Here is a 17,906-nt window from a genome sequence, read left to right on the forward strand (position 1 = left end):
ATATGTTAAGATTTTTTTCTTATTTAAATCTTCTTAAAAGAAAATCTATGTTTTAATACCAACAGTAACAACAAAAAAAAAACCCAAAGAACAAACAAAAACAATTCTGTGTGGGGTATGTGCCTACACACACACACACATAAATGTAAAGTGTATAACAGCACAGTCTCTAGCAAGCTTGAACAGGGTGTGGGAGGGAAGATAAAATATATCGGGAACTAAAACTGGACTACATATAACTCGAGAGAGAGGTTTACAAAAATTATGAGAAATACTAGGTACAACTCTATATCCATTAATTTGGAAAGACAGAGGAAATGTTGATTTTTAATAAAGATATAAATTCAGCTGGCCCACAATGAATGGCCAACGCTGCTGCCGCTGCTGCTGAAGCAGAGGCCGCGGGGGCCGTAGCTTCGGCGCAGGGGGGCGCGCCCCGGGCCCAGACCCTGCAGATGCAGATCCTGAACTTCGGCCACAGCATTCTGGAGTGCCTCAAGGAGCAGCGGCTGCAGGGCCCGTACTGTGATGTCTCGGTGGTGGTCAAGGGCCCTGCCGGCCGCCAGCAGCTCCTACTTCCGGGGCCTGTCCAACAGCAGCCGGAGCGCGGCGGTGGAGCTGCCGGCGGCTGCGCAGCCCCAGTCCTTCCAGCAGAGCCTCAGCTTCCGCTACACCGGCCGGCTGAGCATGAACATGGGCGGTCAGTTCCTGCTCGTGTACACAGCGGGCTTCCTGCAGATCCAGGAGATCATGGAGCAGGGCACAGAGTTCTTCCTCAAGGTGAGCACCCCCCGCTGTGACTCCCAGGGCCTGCACGCCGAGGAGGCCCCCTCGTCCGAGCCCCCGAGCCCTGTGGTGCAGACGCCGAGCTGGCCGGCCTGCGGGACCCCACTGCACCCCACTGGCCCTGGCGTCTCGCGTCAAGACGGAGCAGCAGGAGTCGGACTCTGTGCAATGCACGCCCGTGGCCAAGCGGCTGTGCGACAGCAGCCAGAAGGAGGCCGGCTGTGGCAGCAGTGGCAACGGCAGCCGCAAGATGGCCAAGTTCTCCGCGCCGGAACTGACCGCCAACCGGCCGCCCCAGCGGGCCCAGGTGGTGGCGGCGGCACAGCGCGCCGGAGTGGTGGTGGGGGGGGGGCAGCCGGCGGGCGGCGTGGCGGCAGCGGCAGGCGGAGCGGTGAGTGGGTCCAGCACGTCGGAGCGGACCAGCCCGGGCATCTCAAGCGCTTACACCAGCGACAGCCGCGGCTCTTACCACGAGGAGGAGGAGGAGGACGCAGGCGAGGAGGGCACAGACGAGCAGTACCGGCAGATGTGCAATATGTCCGCCATGTACCGCATGATGAATGTCGTCCAGACCGCCGAGAAGGTGGAGGCCTTACCTGAGCAGGTGGCCCCCGAGTCCCGGAATCGCATCCGAGTGCGGCAAGCTGGACCCCCAAGGTCAAGCCGCTTATGGCCGAGGGTGACGCCTACACCACCTTCGTCAGCTACACGAGCAAGATAGAGCCGGACATGATGGGTGTGGAGCACGGCTTCGAGACGGCCAGCCATGACGGCGAGGCCGACCCCTCGGCCGAGGAGGCCCTCCGGTACCCCCCACCGGACCCTCCCGCGGGGCCGTCACACTCCCCCTCCTGTCACACCCGCCCACCACCTGCCCTTCCCCAGGACCCGCGAGGGGCACTGCATGCTCCCGGCCCCTCTGCCTCCCCGTCCCACCCCCTGACCCCGATCCGATCGGGGGTCCGGGCTGGGAGAGGACGGCAGGTGGTGCGAGGTCTGCGTTGCCTTATCTAGCACACACTCGTGCACAGTCGTGGGGCTCTTGCTCCCCCTCTCCTAACCCCTAGCAACTGTCTCCCCACTCACCAGGCCAGGCACAGGGAGGGGCTGGCCTGGGGGGCTTGGAAGACCCCCCTTCCCAGGCCCTGGGCCACCTAGCCGGAGCATTCCTCAGCCTCCGCCCCCGACTGCAGCCTCTTGGGACTCACAGGGGCCCCGGGTTCTCAGGACCCCTCCGGCCACCACCTCCCAGTGCTTCCACATTTCCAAAAGCGCCTTCCTGTCTCCCTCGTCTGTCCCTGCGCCTGGGGGCTGGGGTAGGCGAGGCCGTGAGGATTGCCCGTTTTACAGCTGAGGAAACTGAGGCTCAGGGAAACTCCATGACCGACCTAAGGTGGCGGGCGGTGGCAGGCCCAGCGCCCTTCTCTTCCCCCACCTGTGCTCAGCCTCTCTTGCCACCACCAGCCCCCTGGGGCCTGAGAGGGTCAGGTCCTGAGAGGGGGGCCCTTGGGGACAGACCGAGGGTCTCTGAGGATAGAAGGAGAGGTTTCCGGGGCTCGCAGAAGCGTGTGGGTGTGCATGTGTGTGTGTGCGCGCGTGCGTGTGTAGAAGTTTTGCTTTTAAACAGATGAAGACGTGAGAGGCAGTAGGACCAGGGCTGGAGCCCAGGGGAGCAGGCTGGGGGGTGCTGCTGCCTTTCCCTCCCTTCCCCCCCCCACCCCCCACGGCAGGGCCCCCAGCCCCTGTACATACTTTTTAAAACATGTTTTTAGCTAATGAGATATTGAAGTATAAGATTCCTTTTGTTTTTCAAACCAGTGGGACCGTGTCTGATGCCCCTTTCGGTCCTCGGGGCTGTGGAAGGCAGGACGGAGCGGGGAGCGGGGGGCAGGCTGAATGTGCGCGTGTGTGTGGAGTGGGAGCGCGCGTTGCCGGGGGCGGGGGGGGGGGGCGCTCAGGCCCCGCTCTGCCTGGGCTCCCGTGGGTGTGGCCAGCTCCCACTCAACTCCAGGGCCTCCCCGCAAGGGCTACATTGCAAGCGTGTCCCTGGTTTGTCCAGTTGGCTGAGTCCAGCTCCTGGCAGGGCCGGGTCCGCTTCATGGTTAAAGATTGTTTGCCGAATCTTCTTTTACCATTCGTCGCTTTCTATCCTTGCCTAGCTCCGCGAGTGGTTTTGTGGATTTTTTGAGTTCTACGTGTAAACTTGGAGGGTTCTTTTTATTTTTTTAACTCCCCCCCCCGCACCCCTCCTCATACACGCTGGGTGTCCATTTCTTTGCAATTTCACATTTTTGTCTCTAGCCCTGGTTCTCGGCCTCTGTCTCCGCGCAGTCTGACTAGCCCATTGCTCCTCGCAGCCTCTCTCTCCAAAGGCAAGGGGATTACAGGAGGTGGGGTGGGCGCCAGCTGGACCACTGGGATCTGATCTGGAGGCCTGCCCCCGCCCCAGGAGCCCCTGCCAGCCTGCGGGGAGCGGGTCCTTCCTGATATCTGCTTGCTGCGAGGGGGTGGGTCAGTCCAGCGGGGCCCTGGCGCTCTGCTTTCCTGGCCCAGCCCTAGTACCTTAGCCCTCAGCCGGCCCGAGTGCTTGGGGGGGTCGACAGCCCCAGCTAAAGCACGAGCACCTTAGTCGCACCTCCCCTGCCCCCTCATCCTGGCCTTGACACCCCACCCCAGCGTAGATCCCAAAGCACAATACGCTGGTCACTTGGCAAGCTGCCGGGCCAACTAAGGCCAAGGGGTGGGCTGGGGCTCCAGCCAGACCCACAAAGGAAGCAGGAGTCCCCAGGCGCTCCCCTCCTTCCAGGCCTTAGCGGGGGCCAGCTCTCTGGGACTGGGGTCTTCTCCCTCCCCACCCCCTTGTCCTGGGCAGGCCCCTGTCCAGCCCCTCCTCGCCTTGCCCTCGGGTGGGGCTTGCCCCATCCCTCCTCTGAGCCCCTGCAGCACGGGGTTGGGTGGCAGAGCCCTCTTGTTTCAGGGACTCCAGGAGGTGCCCCTGGCTCCCTGGACCGTGTGTAGAGGTCTGGGGAGGGGGCGGGGGAGAGGGGCTGGGCAGGGGCGCAGGGGAGGAAACTCCTCACCAGGAGAGCCAAAGACAGGGTTGTGCCTTACCCCAGGAGCCACCCCGGCGCCCTCCCGGCCTGCCCTCCCCGCTCTTGGGCGGCCTGCTGCTTTTCCTGCTTTCCCTTCCCCCAGCCCTGCCCTGCCCTGCCCTGAGCTGCATGGACCATCCCCCCCCCGCCCCCCCACCCCCAACCGGGGCAGCCAGGAAGGAACATGAATGGAGAATCACCGACCAATGCAAAAAAGACTCTGGGGGCCCCCCTCCACCTCCCCCGGCCGCCCATTCACCCACATCTTTCACGCAGCACAGACCACCCGCCCTGTCTGCCTGGAGTGCCAACACCCTCCCTGCCCTGGGCCGAGCCCCTCCTCCCCGGGCCCATAAGTGAGATTGCACATTAACTACTACTGTAAGAGGAGCTGCACTGGGAAATGTGAACCATGAGAATATCAGTGATACTGATGAGAATAAACTAAACGCCATTGTAACAAAAACAAACAAAAAAAGATATAAATTCATTCTACAAAACTAACAGAACCACAATTCCAAAACTCAACTAAGGTAAACAATTATTTTAAGAAAACCTCATGCATACAGATCCAATAACTTCTTAAAAATTTGAAAAACAAATAGAATTCTAGAGTGTATTAAAGGCACAGTATGTTGTGATACAATTTTTACAATAGGATGCAATGATGGTTCAGGGCTCGGAAATCCATACCAAAGAAGTTTTCAGTGTTGAAGCCTCCTTTCTTCATTCAATTATTTGACAAATGTTCCTTCATTTATTCATCAAAAATTTAACATGTATTATATATATGCCAGGCACTGAATACTAGGAATTCAGTGGTGAAAAAGATGAGGTCCTGGACTTCATGGAGACATCTAGAGAGATACAAGTAAAAATAAAATTTTAATGCAATAAAAAGGCTGTAAGAGAAATACAGGGAATACTATAGGAATACATAAATTGGTACGTAAACATTAGGGTGCTGTTGGAATAACCCTGTTGCGATGATGATTGCCCATTCTAGGATGGTGGCAGTGGATACAGATAAGATGGGCCTACACAACGTAATCAGAAAGTGGTATAAAATTTTCTGATGACTGATTGGATGGAGAAGGGTGGAGTCAGAGATTCTTTGGGGAGATCTTAATGTATTATGTATAAAAGGGTAAAACAAGGGTCAAGTAAGTTCAAAAAGTACTGTTAGGTATAAACATTACTGTAGCACTTGTCAGCTTTATGGCACTTTCTCATTAAGAGAAAGTCACAGTGTTAGATAGTACATGTTTACCACACATTTGACTACAGAACCTTGTTATTTTTGCAGAACACCTTGTGAGAGTACTGTTTCATGGAACACACTCTGGGAGAAGCTGCTTTCCATAAAAACACTCTTCCTTTCCACTCCTGCAGCTCTCAATACCTCGGTGAATTGTCTCACCAGCTATACTCAATTCTTTGTGGCTGTCTTGTTCTATCTCTTTACACAGTACATATATTTAGTTTGGTTACTTTCAACTGGATGAGAATGAAGCGAAAAAGACTCACTGGAACCTCACAAGGGGTGTCCCAAAAACCATTAAAAAAGAAAAAAATTATTCTGGACCAGGGTCACCTGTGAATCAATACGAACAGATCTGAGCCACAGATAAGTTGCAATAAAGCAGTATTAATCTTGTTAATATCTACAAATGCTACTGAGTAAATTTTCATAAAGGTAAGACACCTGAAAGTAACAGGCTCATTGGAAACAAATCCTTCTACTATGAAACTGCTTAAGCAAAGAGAAACTTGATTTTAAGGTTCTGTGCTGAGTAATTGGATAGCTAGCTCCATTTAGGTGGACTCAGAAAAGCTACATGCATTTAGAAACAGAGAAAACCAAATGTACAAACTCCTAGAGACTAGGGAGAGTAACTAAATTAGTTTACAGTGCTCAGAAACATAAACCATGTGTTACTGAAAATCTGATTCTAAAATATGTTTGATATGTTCAAAAGGTATATTTCAGGATACTCTAATTAACACCATGCAATCACTGAATAAAAGTATGCTGCTAGCTTTTTGTGTACAATGTTAGTGATGTCAAAAAAAAAGACACACCCCTCCTTTTTGTTTTCAATATATTAAAAAGCAACATAGTACAAATGTTGTGGTTAATATTAAAAAGGATCCAAATTTTTCAAGGAATGAATTTTTACAAACAAGTTCTACAATGAAAGGGAAACGGCATATTGATACATAAAAGTTTTGTTAAACAAGATTTTAAAAATTTTAAATCAAAGTGTTTTAGACTAAATTCTTTCAAATGTTCAAACAAAAACAAAAAAACCCTGTACAATCTCCATAATAAAATGTGCCCTTGCACTTTGAACATGTTAAAATTTTAGAAATTTGAGTGATAGAGGCAGCACTTAAAGGTTTCGTGAACCTTTTTTTCCCAAAAAAGAATACTTTCAGTAAAACATTTTACTATTTTATCTGACTATGCATTTACATTTTTGTTCTTCCAGAAAAAGATTTACATTAACACTGTATTTTTACTGTAAAAAAAATACATTTAGAGATATTTAACTTCCTGAGTGACTTCAGTCATACATCAAACATGATTTAATGAGCAAATTCTAAAATTTTATAATGAACCAGCATGTGTAGATGTATACTTGTACGCTCACTTACAGTAAAACTCAAGATCATGTCACAGAACTTACACTTAAGTTCTCTAAGTTAAATAATATGATTTATCCCCAAACTTGACCAAAAGGTTTTCTCAAATGTTAGTAAAATGAATCACTGAATTTACATTTTCTCATTTAGTAACAAAATACTGAGTCATTTCAGACAATCAACTTGAATGTTTTCCATTATATACACCAAAATCTGATTCCCTAACAAGAAATTTCTTGCAATACAAAAAGATAACAGATAATTAAAATATTTGCTTCATAATACAACTAATCCATATAATACATCCCTTCCTCAACTGTCTAAAATGATTAGGAATTGTGGCACTTTCTTTAGCATAAAACCCTTTCCTCTTCTTAAAACCCTGAGGTGAAAGGTTATTAATGTAATAAAACTAGAACCACAATTCTCATTTCTGTATTGGACTGCAATTAGGTTTTAAAAATTTCATAAAGAAATGTGGCAACTTGTAAAGCTGCTCTATAGAGTTTAAGAAAACATTCCCAGAAACAACTTAACAAAAAGGGCCTAGAATGACCCTATGAAAACATCCCTTTAACACTTGTTAGTGTCGAGACGAGCGCCATTTTCCATCTCTACCACTGTCTCTTCTGTTATCATAGTCATGGCTCCAGCCATCGTGATTTCTCTCTTCATAGAAGAAATCATCTCTGCTTCCTCTGTAATGATGGTCGGACCCATGATCAGTGTAACGCTGGTCACGGCTATAATGTCTATCCACTACATAGGGATGACAATTCTGTCTGACTTTTCGCTGTGATAATGGTGTATCTTGGCGCCACTGGGAGGTTGAAGACTGGTTAAAAGTGTGATTATGTGACTGAACTGATGGGGAAAATCCTGACTGATCCAGATGTGGAGAACCGAATTGCCCTCCATATGACATCTGTCTCAAAACATTGTTCATCTGAGTGAAGAGAAAAAGAAGGAAATGTGTTAACCACAAATATTTCTAGATAGCAAAGGCAACAGATATCAAGCCATGGTTAAACGAACACAATAATGGAAAAGCAAAATCATTCTTGCCAGCTGAATCTTAAGGTAAACACAACTAAAGTAGTACAATAGCTTCGTTAATTCCAATGTATACCTACAAGATATCTGTACATAATTACTACTCTTCGTCCTCCAGAATACAATTTAGAAGGGAAGAAGTAATACAAAATGACCATAATGTAAATCACTGTATGATGAACACATTAAAAGCAAAAGCTCAGTATCTTTAGGAAGGATTTAATGAAGGCGACATATGATCTGAGTATTAGAAGTATAGATGGAATTTTTTTTTTTGGCCATGCCGCACGGCTTGCAGGATCTTCGTTCCCCAACCAGGGATCGAACTCACACCCTCGGCAATGAAAGCGTGGAGTCCTAACTACTGGATCACCAGGGAATTCCCTGGATGGAGTTTTTTAAAGAAAATATTTTAAGGGGGAGGTATGTCAAGGAAAGAAAATTGCACAAACAAAAATAACAGGGAAACACAGAATAGGTTCATAGAATAGCAAGTAATTCTGGCTAAGACAGGTTATAGATCTCATGATCCATGACTAATGGACGGTAGGCTAGAAAGGTTTATTGGAATCAGATAGTGGGAGCAAAAACACAAGGCTAGGGGCTTCCCTGGTGGTACAGTGGTTGAGAGTCTGCCTGCTAATGCAGGGGACACGGGTTCGAGCCCTGGTCTGGGAAGATCCCACATGCCGCGGAGCAACTGGGCCCGTGAGCCACAGCTACTGAGCCTGCGCGTCTGGAGCCTGTGCTCCGCAACAAGAGAGGCCACGATAGTGAGAGGCCCGCGCACCACGATGAAGAGCGGCCCCCGCTTGCCGCAACTAGAGGAAGCCCTCGCACAGAAACGAAGACCCAACACAGCCAAAATAAATAAATAAATAAATAAATAAATAATAATTAAAGGTGCTAATAATTAAAAAAAAAAACACAAGGCTAGGGCTTCCCTGGTGGCGCAGTGGTTAAGAATCTGCCTGCCAATGCAGGGGACACGGGTTCGAGCCCTGGTCCGGGAAGATCCCACATGCCACAGAGCAACTGAGCCCATGCGCTGCCATAACTACTGAGCCTTTACTCTAGAGCCCGTGCTCCGCAACAAGAGAAGCCACCGCAATGAGAAGCCCACTAGCCGCAACTAGAGAAAGCCCGCACGCAGCAACGAAGACCCAATGCGGCCAAAAATAAATAAATAAAATAATAAATTTATATTAAAAAAATCACCAGGAAGATAAGCAAAACAGAGTTATAATAGTAATTTTGAAATGGTGTGTGAGATGGACTAGTGAGAAGAAAACAGACATAAGTACTAAGTGACTAGACAAGTGGTTCCCAAATTCTGCCTGTGGACAGACATTAGCCAATGATGGTTTTTTTTTAATGGTCTACAGCAAAATAAGGAAAATATATAACATGTTTATAAGAGTTGATATCTCTTTATATTGGTCTCTCAATTTTATTTTATTTCACTTATATTTTTACTCTGCAGACCTGTGCAATACAAAAGCCTAGGGACCACAATTCAAGATTGTGATTTGGGCAAAGAAAATAAAAAGGAAGAAACAAATGTAAGAAAAAGAAAAAAATGAAGGATCTGGAGACTGATCAAAGACGAAGATGCAACAGCAAAAGATACCTAAGATTTTATCACTGGTGATAGTATTACAGAAAAAAATGGCATGTTCACAAGGGAGGTGGTCTAGAAGACTGTAGTATATTAACGTATTAAGTATTAAAGACAGTACATGATAAGAAGTTACTCGGCACAGGTTGCAAGAACATCAGAGAATGAGTATCCGATATTTGCAACACACACACACATCACACCAACAATGGTTAAAGAAAAATACAAATGTGACAAGCAGTTCTTTTTATCTTCAATCTTTTAAATATATATTTCAGCCCAGTGAAAACTAAAATGAGCGATCTACAAAGATCATGCTAGTCTAACTAAAATTTAAGAAATGAACTTAAGAATTAAGAATGAAGGTTTGAACTAAGTACGAGTTTTTTAGCAACTCGGGTTGAAAAATCAGTTTACCACTGCTTGTCTCTGAAGATTTTCTGAAGAAGAGAAAGATCTTTGAATTATCGGTGCTGATGGAGTCATGTTATCCACTGTCCTTTCGTACCTGTGAAAAGTTAAGAAAACCAACATAGAATCATTCATTCAGTAAATGTTTACTACATACCCATCCTGGGCAAGACACAGTCTTCAAAGATAGGAATGAACAAGACCAACAAGGTGTCTGCTCTCATGGAGCTGGGGTAAGGATTCAGACAAGACAATTTCACATGGTTACAAAGGTATAGTAATAAATGACTAAAGAGCAACTTGAGGTGACAGAGATAGGGGGTTCTACTTCAGCTTGACTGGTCAGGAATGGCCTTTCGAAAAAGGAGACATTTGAAGTTTGAGCTGAACAAGATTACCTGGAGGCAACGCACTCCAGCTGAGGGAAGGACTAGTGCAGGGGTAAGCAAACTACAGCCTGTGTGCCAAACTCAGTTTGTGTAAACAAAGTTTTACAAGAACTTAGCCAGGATCTTTTGTTTTGGTATTATCTGTGCGGTGCTACAATGGCAGAAGAAACGAGTTCTTTATAGAAAAAAAAACTTTTGTCAATTTATAGAAAAAAAATCGTCAATACCTGTGCCAGTAATGCAAAGGCCTAGACTGAGAACTAAAATGAAAAGGATTTGATCAATTAGACATAACAGGTGAGGGAAACAGAAGAAATAAAGGATAAAAATCTAGATTTTTGGCTTGAGCAATTAGGTAGACCTTTACTGAGATAAGAAAAAATAATAATAGGTTTTGGGGAGTAAGGAGTTCTGTAACATAAACAGAATATTAATCTTAAGGACTTAAACCTTATTCCTCACTTCCTATAGAGATAACTTGCTCTACAGAAAAACTCAGAAAGGTTTTAATTTTATTTTAAAATATGCCTTTGGAATCAAATCACCAACTGATTTATCTTACAGTTTAGATCTTTTTATTTTGGGTTTTCTTTTTTTCTTCTTTTTTTTAAGCAGAACTGATTTTATTTGTACGCTGTAAAGAAAGCTACTTTTTTTAAAAAAGACCTTTTATTTCTTTATATATATATATATATATATATATATATATATATATATATATAAATATATATATAAAAATAAACCCGTGCCCCCTGCAGTAGAAGTGCGGAGTCTTAACCACTGGACCGCCAGGGAAGTGCCATATTTTGGGTTTTCTGAAATCGGATTACGTACCTGTATGCTAAGGGGGTAAAAAGTATAATTTTACTCACAGAGAGTATAAAAATCAGGTACACTCTAGTGTTTGATTAAAACTACAGTATTTACTTGTATATTTTTTTCCCCAAGAATTTCTAAGAAGGGTTAAAAACTCTCTTTTTCCCCTCCACCTAAGATAACCTTTCAAGAGTCCATAAAAGTGGTTAGAGATGCTTCGAATTCCAACCATACTGAAAAGCATTTAAACACAATTAACTTCAGCTGGCAAGAAAAGACTCTAAGAGGGTACCCTTTTCATATTATTGCTCTCTTACAATTTCACCTTCCAAACTCTTTTCATATCCACCCACTTCTCTCCAGCTCTTGGCACCACCTTAATCCAAAGCAGCAACCTCACTCCCATAGCTTCCTTGCTACTAACATCAATACCTTGCTACCAACAGCTTCTTAGTGACCCTTGTCCCCTTTAATCCATTCTCTACCAGTACAACCAACTAACTCATTAAAATACAAACCCCCGTTCCTCTTACTACCCTACTGAAAACGTTTCAATGTCTTCCTACTGTTCTTAGGGTGAAATTCCAAAATCCTAATTAGGGCCTATAAGAAAGACCCTGTATCATCTGCCTCTATCTACTTCAACAGTATCATCTACTACTCTCCATTTTTTATTCATTATGATCTAGGTACACTGCCCTCTTTCAAGTCCTCATTCACTTATCTCTCCTTGTTAAAACTTGCTAGACACTTTCTACTCATATCATGGTGCGTGTGCTCAATCACACTGCCTGGGTTTGAAAACAAGCCCACTGCTTATGAGCAGTTCACGCTTGAGCAAGTTAACCTCCAACCTTCATTTTCTTCATACATAAGGTAGAGATAATAATAATCCTTGCCTCATAAAACTACTGTGAGGAATAAATGAGATCATAGGTGCAAAGGACTTGGTGAAGAACCTGACGGGTGACAGGTATTTGTTAACTCTTTCTTGAATGTAGCCATAAATTGATAAATAGCTCTATGGACATACCGGGAAGAAACTGGCCCTGGTAAAATATCAGCCTCCCCAAAGAAAATTATTAGTAAATATAAATATGGTACCTCTTCTAATCCTCAGTAGCTAAGAGGGATTTTAGAGATCATTCAAATCAACTTCTTTTCCTTACAAATGGAAAGACAGGGACACAGACTAGCTCAAGATTACACAATTGGTAGAGACAGATCTAGAATCCAATTCTATGAACTCTTAGTCCAGTGGTCTGTTTACTAACAGGTATTTTTAAACTGCAAGCAACAACCATTTAGTGGTCATAAAACTAATGTGACTTTTTAAAAAATAAAATAAAATAGAAAATAGAGGGTACTACAAGTAGTAAGGTTAAGTAATGTTTTGAGAAATTTTGTCTCGGTTATATACATGTATGTGGGTGTGGGTATGTCTTTACAAATGAACATAAATACAGTTATGTACGTATCTATTTTAAGGGAACTATATATAATGGGCTTATAGTCCCCTTAAAATAGATACATATATAACTATAATCCAACATAGCAAATATAGCAGAAGAATTAAGAGGTAGGAGCATAAAGAAACCAATCATTCATTATGCATTTTGAGGTCACTGCCTAAAAAAATTCCTGATAAATGATTTTAAAAAGAGGTGAGAAATATTACCTGCTAGGAGATGTGGAAGTAGGGCTTGAACTTCCAACATGATGCTGGGGATATGACAAACTGACCTCCTGTGAGGCATGGCTACTTCCTAAAATGAAACAATTTGAGAAATTCTTATTGATAAAAAACTTAATTTGAAATTTTGTATCCCTCAGCCCAATCACTCCAAAAAAGGTAGACATAGGCTAAAAGTGAAAACCTCAGATTTCAGTAGATCGCTTTATAGTTCATCAGAGTGAAAATTGTTAAGTGTTTAATACCAAATATACCCAAAACAAAGGGTTCCAAATAAGGTACTTTCCAATGTATAAATACCCAATCTGGCCATAATATTTTGATCCCCACACTAAATTGTAAGACTCACTACAAGGAAAGTTTCCTCACATGATCACGCATCAAAATTTGTAAAAGTAAATTACAAAGCAGTCAGGAAAAGTATTTTCAGGAAATAATCCTTGTGCTTTTAGAGCGTGAACCCAAACTCAGTCATTTTAATAATAAAGTTTATGTCCTTTTCACAAACCCAAACTGAAATTTTAACTCTCATTTTAAAATTACAGCTTTCAAAATCCATACTGTCAATGTTACCCATTTTCAGGGATATATAAAGTTTACTATTCATAAAGCTTAAAGCATTTTCATCCAAAAATAGGTTCTTTAAATAACAAAATTAAAAACAACAAACAAAGCGGCAACCTCTCTCCTAAACATCATCAGTGAATAGTTACCTGATCTAAACTGAATTTTGATGGGCCTTCCAAAAAGTTTGATTCCGTTAAGCAGATTCATGGCATAAGGAACAGATACTTCATGTTTGAAATTCACAAACGCAAACTGCTTTGGTTTACCATCCTTATCTTTTGGAATTTTCACTTTTATTACTGGCCCAGCCTACAGACAAAAAAAGTTTTCAGAATTTCAGTAAGGCAGTTTCAGGAAAATACTCAACTTTTACAAAGTTTAAAAAATTCAAAAATGTAACCAGGGACTCTAATTTTAAAAATGGATACACTCGGATTTCCATCTGGGTTAAAGATCCTATAGATATGACTGAAAATTAGATTAACTTACTTGGAGGGAGGGAGCCCATAAGGAACCGGAAACCCAATCACCGACTGAATTTACATTTCACAGCACTTTATGACTTTAACAAGGCGACCAACATCCATCATTATCCCACTGCGTGGAAATTAACCTTTATCAAGAGTAAGAGAAAGTAGTTTTCTTGGACTAAAAATTCACTTTTGTATCGACTAATCAAACATTACCAGTTGTTGAAAGACAGAACTGGAGGGAACAGGTTTAACGCGTCTTGATACAGATTTTAATACATAAACACTACAGTGCCGCTCTCCTACAGAGTATTTGAGTCTGTCTTTGTTGCAACTTCGTAAGAAGCTTAAGTGGAAAACGGATACTAAGAAAGAAATTGAAATAAAATTTACAAGCGGAAGATGAGAAAAGCAGGAAGAGGAAAAGCACAGCTCAACGAAGGACCCACGCGTACGAGGTCGCTTAAGAGCACTGACTCTTTACCACGTGAGTGCCCGACAGAGGACCCTCCACCACCTTTAGTCGTTACTTCGTCCTGAACTAACCAGGATCCTTCTAATAAAGCGACAAGTAGCGAGCGCCTCCCTTTCTAAGCGCGACTCCCACCTCCAGCCCGCCCACCTGTCGGGTGCCGGGACGAACCGTCCCGCTTGAGCCAGGAAAGCGGGGATGGCCATTGGGCCGGGCCCTAGCCGGGCCGGAAAACGAAAGGGAAAGGCTGATCCCAGCCGCTTACCTGGTGGAAAAGCTCGAAAAGGAGCTCCTCTGTCACTTTCGTTTCAAGGTTGCCCACAAAGAGAGTACGATCCGCTTCGGCTGCCGCCGCCCCCATCTCAGCATCGCCCCCTCCCGAAAAAGACCGAAGGGTCGCCGCCGACGCATCCACTGCGCACTCTCAGAAACCCCACGTCCTCGCGCTCCCAGGCGTCACAGACGTAAACGTCAATCACGTCGTTTCTCAGCGGCGTCGTCGTGCGCTGACGGACTGCGCATGCGCTTGAGGAGAGCGCTGGGTTAAGGTGGCTTGTTGATCCGCAGCCGCTCAGGTGATGGCTTCCGATGAAGTCGGTCTCAGTGTTCGAGACCGGCTGGACTGATCAGTGGAGCCGCGAAGAGCCTGCCTTGACCGTGGGACGTAACACAGATACTGCGGGCAGTGTTTGAAGATGGCCCTGAACTATGTGTCCCTGTCTGCCGGCGATCGAAGAGGCCTGGTGGCCTACCGCTCTTCCCACGGCGACCTCAGCTCGTCGGCCTTAGCGTTGGCGATGGTCTCTGGAGACAGCGTCCTCGTTACCAGTCCCGAGGAGATTCTTCCAGAACCTATTCTTCGGTCCACTGTGCGGCTGAACTTCCGGACCGAGAGCCGTCGGGCGCCTGGTGGCGGCCGGAGCCCGACCCGCTTTATAGAGGGAAGGGAACAGGAGGCGCGGAGCCAAAGCCGCCGAGCCAGATTCTCACCTTACCCGGGCCCTGCGGTTAAACTCGACCTCCTAAGAAGTGTCCTGCAACAGCGTCTGGTGGCATTTGGAGGTGTTAGCGCAGCCCGTCTTTCAGCTTAAAATGAATACCTCGCTCCGCCCCTCAGTTAGCTTGTGAACAAGGCTTCTCTAAAATACTTTATTGGTGCAACCGAAGTCTTACTTTTCGAGGGACGTCTTTTCAGTTTAATGTAAAAATGCGTGGGAGTCCTGTTAACTCTAGCCTAGCGCAAAGTAAAATGTTTACAGTTACTTGATTCAGATGGTTTTAAACAGCCATGATGATTAGATCGGAAGGGAGGAGCTGCAGAGATATTTTTGAGGTAGTCACAAAGGATGGGATCATCCTTCCCAGAGGTCAATAATGCTTTTATCCTCCCAACAGTGGATCCAAATTTGTCTTGCTTTCCACCAAGTCTTACACCTCCTCCCTGGCAGATTCTCCTACTTTGAGACTTACAATTCCGAGTTTCCTTACATGCCTACCTTTCTACCTCAGACTATTCCCTTTACCTTTACTTCTGTTGGTTTATTACTGTGGCGTATCCTCCCCCCTGTGGCCCAACAGTTCTATCATCTTGTCCTTAAAGTTTCTTCCATTCCCCTCCTGCACTTTTTCTTAAGGAATATCTACAAACTTCAGTCTCAACTATACTAAAACAGCAAAAGCAAAACCTAAACCTTGCTACTCTTTCAAATTATTAAACCAATTTACATTTCTTCGTTTGCCAAAAGTTCCAAATGAACTTTTACACTTATATTTGTCACTTTATTGCTCGCATTCAGTCCCAGCTTCCTTAATCTGAATCTTGTCCCAAACTACACAAAAATTGGAAACCTTCATCTTACAGTCTCCTCTTAGGCAGCTGCTCATCTGTTCACTCTAGCATCTTCCTTAAGCTTTCTCGTTTGTCTTTTCCCATTCCACTATTAAACAGTATTTGAAGATCTTCCCAGTGCTAAGCACTGTGGATGAACTTTACATAGCCCTGCTATCAAGGAGTGTACTCAAGATGGAGAGGATAATAAATCACCACACTGGACTGTTCATTAGGTGCAGTGATGAAAATACACCTTGGTCGCCATGGCTTTCCGTAATACTGCACTATCCTGGTTCTTCCCTGATCTGGCTGATCGCTCCTTATCTGCTAATAATTTTGTCTTAACCATACATACCTCAAGGTTTAAAGGGTGGTATTGGGAGAAAATTAGTGGGTTTTGAAAGTGGCAACTCTTATGTAAGCAGGCAGTGTAGCTTTTTCCCAGCGGCCTCTGGTCTGTAATTACGTTCAGATAAAGCAAAATTACCACACACCAAACAATTGAATTGTGAGAACTACATTTTAAGAAGAATATTGACAAACCAGAGAGCTTCTGTAAGAGTGACCAGTACAGTGAGAGGTCTGGAAACCAGGTCATAGAAAATCGTTTGAAAGGATAGTAGCTATGTGTAATATGTGCAAGGCAATGTGCTAGAGGCGATTATTCATTGTTTATTCAGATATTTATTGAGCACTTATTCTGTGCCTGCTAGTAACTATGTTAGGCACTTAGAATAAACTGGTGAATAAAATAGATAAGGTCTTTGCTCTTATGGAGCTTTATGTATGTCATTTAATTCTCACAACAGCCCATAACAAAAGTATTATACTTTCATTTTTTTGCCAAGAAACCAAGGCACAAAGAGATGAAGTAAACTTTTCAAGGTCATACAGCTAGATAGAGCCTTGTAGCCATTCAACCCAGGTTCCTCATTTGAATCACCAAAAATGACTTGAGTGACTATTTTCTCAATTCTCGCAAAGATAGTAGCTAACTAATCCTATTCTATCAATAGATATCTGAAAAGAAGTTAATTCATAATATATGGATTCCTTAGGCTGGGTGTGGTTGAGAAAGAATCCCAAACCTACATGCTAAGAGTTTTAGATTGGGAAAGAATAATAAAATTAAGGCTGAAGGTAAGAAGGATTTTCATAAAACTTAGAGATGCCTGATGGTGGAAAATACCACGTCACAGGGTAATAAATTAACTCTCCAAAGTTCACATAAAGGCTAAATTCTGTCAAGTATGAAATAAGACTTCTTATTTTATAAGATGAAAAGTCATAGATGACTTCTTCAGTTCTTTTCCATTTAACCTTTAATTCTATTCTTTAAATCATAAACTTGATTAAAATTGAAAATGGAGAATTGGGGGGGTGAGAAGTGAAAAATGAGGTATACATTTTTGTATAGGATGTATACATCCAATACGTAGTATGACCATATTTACTGTGCAAACCAGGGCACTTGAGAGGGGAAGGGGGGCTATCAATTAGTTATGCTTAGGCAATAGGCATAAATAGGGGCTACCCTAGGCAGCCACGTTGGATCATATCACCCTAGGAGATGGTACAACATTAAATATACCTTTGAGGCATATTCCTTAGCTTCAGGGAAAGAAGGCTGAGATCTGTAAACAAAGGAGGAAAAGTTTGGCATAAACGTGCACAAAAGCACACAAGAGGAAGAGGACCCAGTGGGAGTGACTTGATTTCTGTTTGTACTCACATAGGGTCATCAGGAGTAGGGCTTTGATTGCATAATAAATAGTGTATATGTGCCAGAAAGAAAATGATATGAAAAAAAATTGATAAGAGGAGAACCTTGTTCACATTAATGCTCCATCATTTTATTTTTTTTGGCTGCACCACGCGGCATGTGGGATCTTAGTGCCTCGGACTGGGATCGAGCCCTCGCCCCCTACGGTGAGAGTACAGAATCTTAACTACTGGGCCGCCAGGGAAGTCCCGGTGCTCCATAATTTTAAATCTGAGCCAAAGGATGTCTAAATTCTCCTTCTTCTTAACATCTGCACTGGTGTCCAAGTTACAGCATCTG

The 17,906-nt window shown here is 44.3% G+C and overlaps 2 protein-coding genes and 1 pseudogene across 4 annotated transcripts; 2 read left to right on the forward strand and 1 right to left on the reverse strand.

Moving 5' to 3' along the window:
• Positions 1-362: 362 nt before the first annotated feature.
• On the forward strand, positions 363-2,230 carry LOC132369616 (nucleus accumbens-associated protein 1-like; annotated as a pseudogene).
• A 3,762-nt stretch (positions 2,231-5,992) lies between these two features.
• On the reverse strand, positions 5,993-15,049 carry RBM7 (RNA binding motif protein 7). Of its 3 annotated transcripts, none has more exons than XM_059930355.1 (6): positions 14,279-14,364; positions 13,561-13,684; positions 13,218-13,380; positions 12,490-12,577; positions 9,613-9,703; positions 5,993-7,470 (listed from the first exon to the last, which is right to left on the reverse strand). In XM_059930355.1, exons 3-6 carry the CDS (start codon positions 13,276-13,278, stop codon positions 7,108-7,110), a joined length of 603 nt encoding a protein of 200 aa, XP_059786338.1. In that variant the 5' UTR covers positions 13,279-13,380; positions 13,561-13,684; positions 14,279-14,364; the 3' UTR covers positions 5,993-7,107. The 3 variants fall into 3 exon arrangements, with proteins under 3 accessions (XP_059786338.1, XP_059786339.1, XP_059786337.1); XM_059930356.1 differs by lacking the exon at positions 14,279-14,364 and adding an exon at positions 14,164-14,237; XM_059930354.1 differs by lacking the exon at positions 13,561-13,684 and having other exon boundaries at positions 5,994-7,470; positions 14,279-15,049.
• Positions 14,468-15,160, forward strand: C8H11orf71 (chromosome 8 C11orf71 homolog). The gene has a single exon (XM_059930357.1). The coding sequence runs from the start codon at positions 14,709-14,711 to the stop codon at positions 15,102-15,104; it is 396 nt and encodes a 131-aa protein (XP_059786340.1). The 5' UTR covers positions 14,468-14,708; the 3' UTR covers positions 15,105-15,160.
• The last annotated feature ends 2,746 nt before the right edge of the window (positions 15,161-17,906 follow it).

Source organism: Balaenoptera ricei, chromosome 8 (assembly GCF_028023285.1).
Source record: "Balaenoptera ricei isolate mBalRic1 chromosome 8, mBalRic1.hap2, whole genome shotgun sequence".
In the NCBI taxonomy this organism is placed as follows: Eukaryota; Metazoa; Chordata; class Mammalia; order Artiodactyla; family Balaenopteridae; genus Balaenoptera; species Balaenoptera ricei.

What these genes read in the sequence shown, in the direction of transcription:
- RBM7 (XM_059930354.1), bottom strand. Translation starts at nt 14,374, where the DNA reads ATGGGGGCGGCGGCAGCCGAAGCGGATCGTACTCTCTTTGTGGGCAAC. An exon ending in TTTTCGAGCTTTTCCACCAG is followed by an intron (nt 13,381 to 14,278) that starts GTAAGCGGCTGG and finishes TTTTGTCTGTAG; the next exon opens with GCTGGGCCAGTAATAAAAGT. An exon ending in CAAAATTCAGTTTAGATCAG is followed by an intron (nt 12,578 to 13,217) that starts GTAACTATTCAC and finishes GTTTCATTTTAG; the next exon opens with GAAGTAGCCATGCCTCACAG.
- C8H11orf71 (XM_059930357.1), top strand. Translation starts at nt 14,709, where the DNA reads ATGGCCCTGAACTATGTGTCCCTGTCTGCCGGCGATCGAAGAGGCCTG.